Source organism: Megascapheus bottae, chromosome 1 (genome assembly GCF_031878675.1).
Source record: "Megascapheus bottae isolate mThoBot1 chromosome 1, mThoBot2.hap1, whole genome shotgun sequence".
NCBI classification, from domain to species: domain Eukaryota; kingdom Metazoa; phylum Chordata; class Mammalia; order Rodentia; family Geomyidae; genus Megascapheus; species Megascapheus bottae.
Genome location: NC_143509.1, coordinates 8,488,484 through 8,492,781, shown reverse-complemented (window position 1 = coordinate 8,492,781; position 4,298 = coordinate 8,488,484). Strand labels below are relative to the sequence as shown.

At 43.6% G+C, this 4,298-nt stretch overlaps 1 protein-coding gene across 1 annotated transcript; it reads left to right on the top strand.

Annotated features, from left to right (window-relative positions):
* The first annotated feature begins 899 nt into the window (after positions 1–899).
* LOC150068295 (olfactory receptor 7E24-like) lies at positions 900–1,841 on the top strand. The gene has a single exon (XM_090318740.1). It carries the CDS (start codon positions 984–986, stop codon positions 1,839–1,841), a length of 858 nt encoding a protein of 285 aa, XP_090174866.1. The 5' UTR covers positions 900–983.
* Positions 1,842–4,298: the final 2,457 nt, after the last annotated feature.

Genomic DNA, 4,298 nt, shown 5'->3' with positions numbered 1-4,298 from the left:
CCAGTTCAGAGATCTTCACTTCAAATGTCTTGACTGACACTACCGAGGCCACGTTGGGGCAGAGGCAATGGCTTCTTCCATTAGAGCCTCAGTTCTGCTCATCACAGTGGAGATGTTGATGGAAAAACCTTTGCCATGGCTATAGCATTTATATCATGGAAATGCCCTTTTAGTTGTTCTCACTGGGCCTTGTCCATGACGAGCACATACTTCTAATGAGCTACATTTCCAAACCCAAGAAGTGTGTGTGTGTGTGTGTGTGTGTATGTGTGTGTGTGTGTGTGTGTGTGTTTCTTTTGACAAGACCTTACCATGTAGCCTAGTCTGGCCTTAGACTTGTGTTCCTCCTGCTTCTGCTTCCAAAGTGCTGTAATGATAAACTGTAGGTACTTCACATCATGACCACTGAATGCATCTCCTTTTTTAGGTAGGTGTTACAGGAAAACCATGAAGTGGTCCAATTACCAGGGCGCGCACACACACACACACACACACACACACACACACACACACACACACACACACACACACGGTAAGAGGCACACTGTTTTCATTCTAAACTGTCCATTTAATCTCAGTATTAGTTAATGCCAGTCCAGTTCAACTATTGTAATACTGAAAGGATATTCCATTCCCTTTTTAAAGTGACTTAAGATCTGCTTTATACTTAAGTTGTCTTCATATATCTGATGTATGATTACAAGAAGGAGAGCAGGAAAATCATTAATGACTTTCATGTGAACTGGTTTTGCCCCAATTAAGAAAAAGATAGGAGTACTAAGTGTAAATTATTCACATTCAAAGCATGAAGAGCCAGGGGTATTTTAATTCTTTTTTATTTCAGTGTATTTTATTGGTTTTTCTTTTTAAGTGTTTGGAGACATACTCACACAAAAAATGTAACCACTTCCACAGAATTCTTTCTCCTGGGGTTCTCAGAGGATCCTGAACTAGAGCCTGTCCTCTTTGGGCTCTTCCTGTCCATGTACCTGTTCACAGTGCTTGGAAATCTACTCATCATCCTGGCCGTCACCTCTGACCCCCACCTCCACATCCGCATGTACTTCTTCCTCTCCAATCTGTCCTTGATTGACATCAGCTTCACCTCCACCACCGTCCCTAAGTTGCTGATGAACCTCCAGAGTCACAGCACAGCCATCTCCTATGGGGGCTGCCTCACCCAGATGTCTCTTTTCATCACTTTTGCATGTACGGATTCTATGCTTCTGACTGCAATGGCCTATGACCGCTTTGTGGCCATCTGTCACCCCCTGCATTATTCATGCATCATGAACCCTCGTCTCTGTGTCTCCTTACTTTGGGTGTCTTTCACACTTGGTCTTTTGGAATCCCTGCTACACAGTCTGATTGTCTTGCAGCTTACCTTCTTCAGGACTGTGGCCATTGCTAATTTCTTCTGCCACCCTTCCCAGCTGCTTCACCTGGCCTGTACCGACAGCTTCAGCAATGAGATAGTCATGTGTGTTATTGGCATCATGCTTGGAGTTCTCCGTGCCTCAGGCATTCTCTTCTCCTACTGTCAAATTCTGCCCTCCATTTTTAAAATCCCATCTGCAGCAGGGAAGTACAAAGCCTTCTCCACTTGTGGCTCTCACCTGCCCATCGTGAGCTTGTTTTATGGCACAGGACTAGGGGAGTACTTTGGTTCAGCTTTGTCAACATCCCCCAGAAACCACGTGGTGGCCTCAGTGATGTATGCTGTGGTCACTCCCCTGCTGAACCCCTTCATCTACAGCCTGAGGAACAGGGACATTAGCAGAGGCCTGGAGAGATTCCACTCCCGGACATTCTCCGTGTTTGCTCCTGCAGCTTCCAGGTAGGAAATTAATTGGAAAAGTTAGAAAACCAACACCTATTTTTCTAATGATGCTCACTTTGCATCCCTGAATTTTCACCTTTCAGCTTTGGCTCTTTCCTCATCGTTATTTAGAGAAGGATCTTGGTTGGCAATGTTGGAGAAGGAGAATTGAACAATATTCTAATAGGTGTTGGGAGCAAGAGTGGAATCAAACTGTACTTTGATTTGCATCAGATAATTGCTTGATTGTCTTATTGTTTTTTGGCCTTCTCCTGTTCAATTGATCTGAGATTTACCATATGAATGTAACCCCCAACAGTTCCCTGATTAACCATCTGGATGTAACACCTGGCAGTGCCCTGGTCTCAAGGAGGGATATAAGCTTTGAGTTGAGAATAAATGGCGCGGCAGTTTTTGCCTGGGCTGCAGACCTCCCGGACCCGATGTGTTTGTCTCTCTTCTATTTTTTCCAGTCCCTGCCCCCTATTTCAGGAAACCCAATTTGCTGCCGGTAGGCCCCGGCAACTGGCGCCTGAACAGGGACCCTGAAAATCTGGGACAACGGTGGAGGACCCCGTTGTGGTGAGTAACACATCGTATGACTATTAAGGGAGGATCTTAAGAGAGTGTATAGTCAGGAATAAAAATTATGGATCAATTAATAGCCATAGGTCATATATACTGATCTTAACAGGACTACTTGAAGCCCACGGAACGTGGGTGGAAAAAGGGGTGCTTCAGAGCTTCCTACAGTTTGTCGAGGAGGCATGCCTGAGGTCTATAGAGGAGGAATTCCAAAAAACCTGGCAGCGGATAGGAAAAAGAATTCAAAAATATTATAATGTATATGGCCCCGAAAAGACCCCAGGAGAGGCTATTGATGTATGGAATTTAGTAAGTGAATGCATAGATCCTCAACATGAGAATGCTGAACTTAATCTTGAATTAAGGGAAATTTATGAATTAAAGGACCCTTCTGAGAAACCTGAGGCTGAGCCATATGCTGCAGCCCAAGAGAGTCTAAGTGAGATCTTGAAAAGGGAACAACAACCAGTAGATATTGAGTATCAGAATTCAGATTTGAATATCAAGGAGGAAAGTTATGATGAGCCAATGGAGGGCTGGATGGCTACGATGGAGAAGAAGTTAGAAGAAATCCTGCATTTTCTATCGAAAATGGGGATGGAGCAGAGAGCCCCCCCAGAAGTAGGAAAGAAAGATAACCCTCAGGCCACTATGGTTTCTGATTCTAAACCTTACCCCTCACACCCACCGCCTCCGGCTGCAGCCTTACGGCCTCAATCCCTTTTTCAACCTTTAGGCAAGCCTAAAGGCCCTAGCAACAAGTCCCTTTTAACAGGCACTACAACCAGGCACAGTGCATCGCAATTAAACCTGATTCAGGCTGCTAGAGAGAGGGAAGATATTTCAGGGCCTCGATGCTTCCCTAGTTTAGTTGATCATGATGAACAAGTATACCATCAACCTGTTCCTATTAAACTATTACAGGATTTAAAAAGTGCCTGCTCCCAATATGGGCCAACTGCCCCTTTTACTCAAGTAATATTGGAGGCTGCGTGTGCTGGTATTGCATGCCCAAATGACTGGAAGCGGCTTGCCAGAGCATGCCTTAGTGCAGGAGAGTACTTATTATGGGAGACAGAGTTCACTGCACAGTGTCGGGCGAAATAGAAACAAATAGGTCTAAGAACCTGCCTTACACTTTTGATCAGTTGTTAGGAGAGCGAGCCTATAAAAACACCGAAGATCAATTGGGTTATGCAAAGGAAGCCTATTTACAAATAAATGCTGCGGCGAGAGAGGCTTGGAAAAAGTTATGTAATTCCAATCATACAAAAAATCTAGTAGAAGTTAAGCCAAGAGACAAGGATACAGTCATTTGTTTTGTAGTGACAGGGCTGTGTTTTAAGAAATGCTATATAAGCAAACATATGGAACCAACCTAGATGTCCCTCAGTTGATGAGTGGATCAACAAGTTGTGGTATTTGTACACAATGGAATTCTATGCCGCTGTCAGAAAGAATGACATCGCGCCATTTGTTAGGAAATGGAAAGACGTAGAAAAAATCATATTAAGTGAAGTAAGCCAGACTCAAAGGAACTTAGGCTCACTGATTTCCCTCATTCATCATAATCAGTAGAAACCTTGGGCTCTACTAGCAGAGATTTGCAATCAAGCAAAATCTTGATACATAAGGACATATAATGTGAAGCTAATTGAAAGGACCTCCAGGATATTGAAACAAAAGCCATATAATGAATGATTGTTGTCCTTAATGTACTATGTTGTCTCTCATCTCCTTTGCTGTCCCTTGGTTATCTCATATTGGTATAGTATCTCACTTTGTTATCTGATATATTGAATTTATTTGTATTTGGATATTTGAAATTTGATAGGGAAGGGGGGAAAACCAAGATGGTTGGGGGGTGTGGGGGGGAGGGAAATGGGTACCAAGA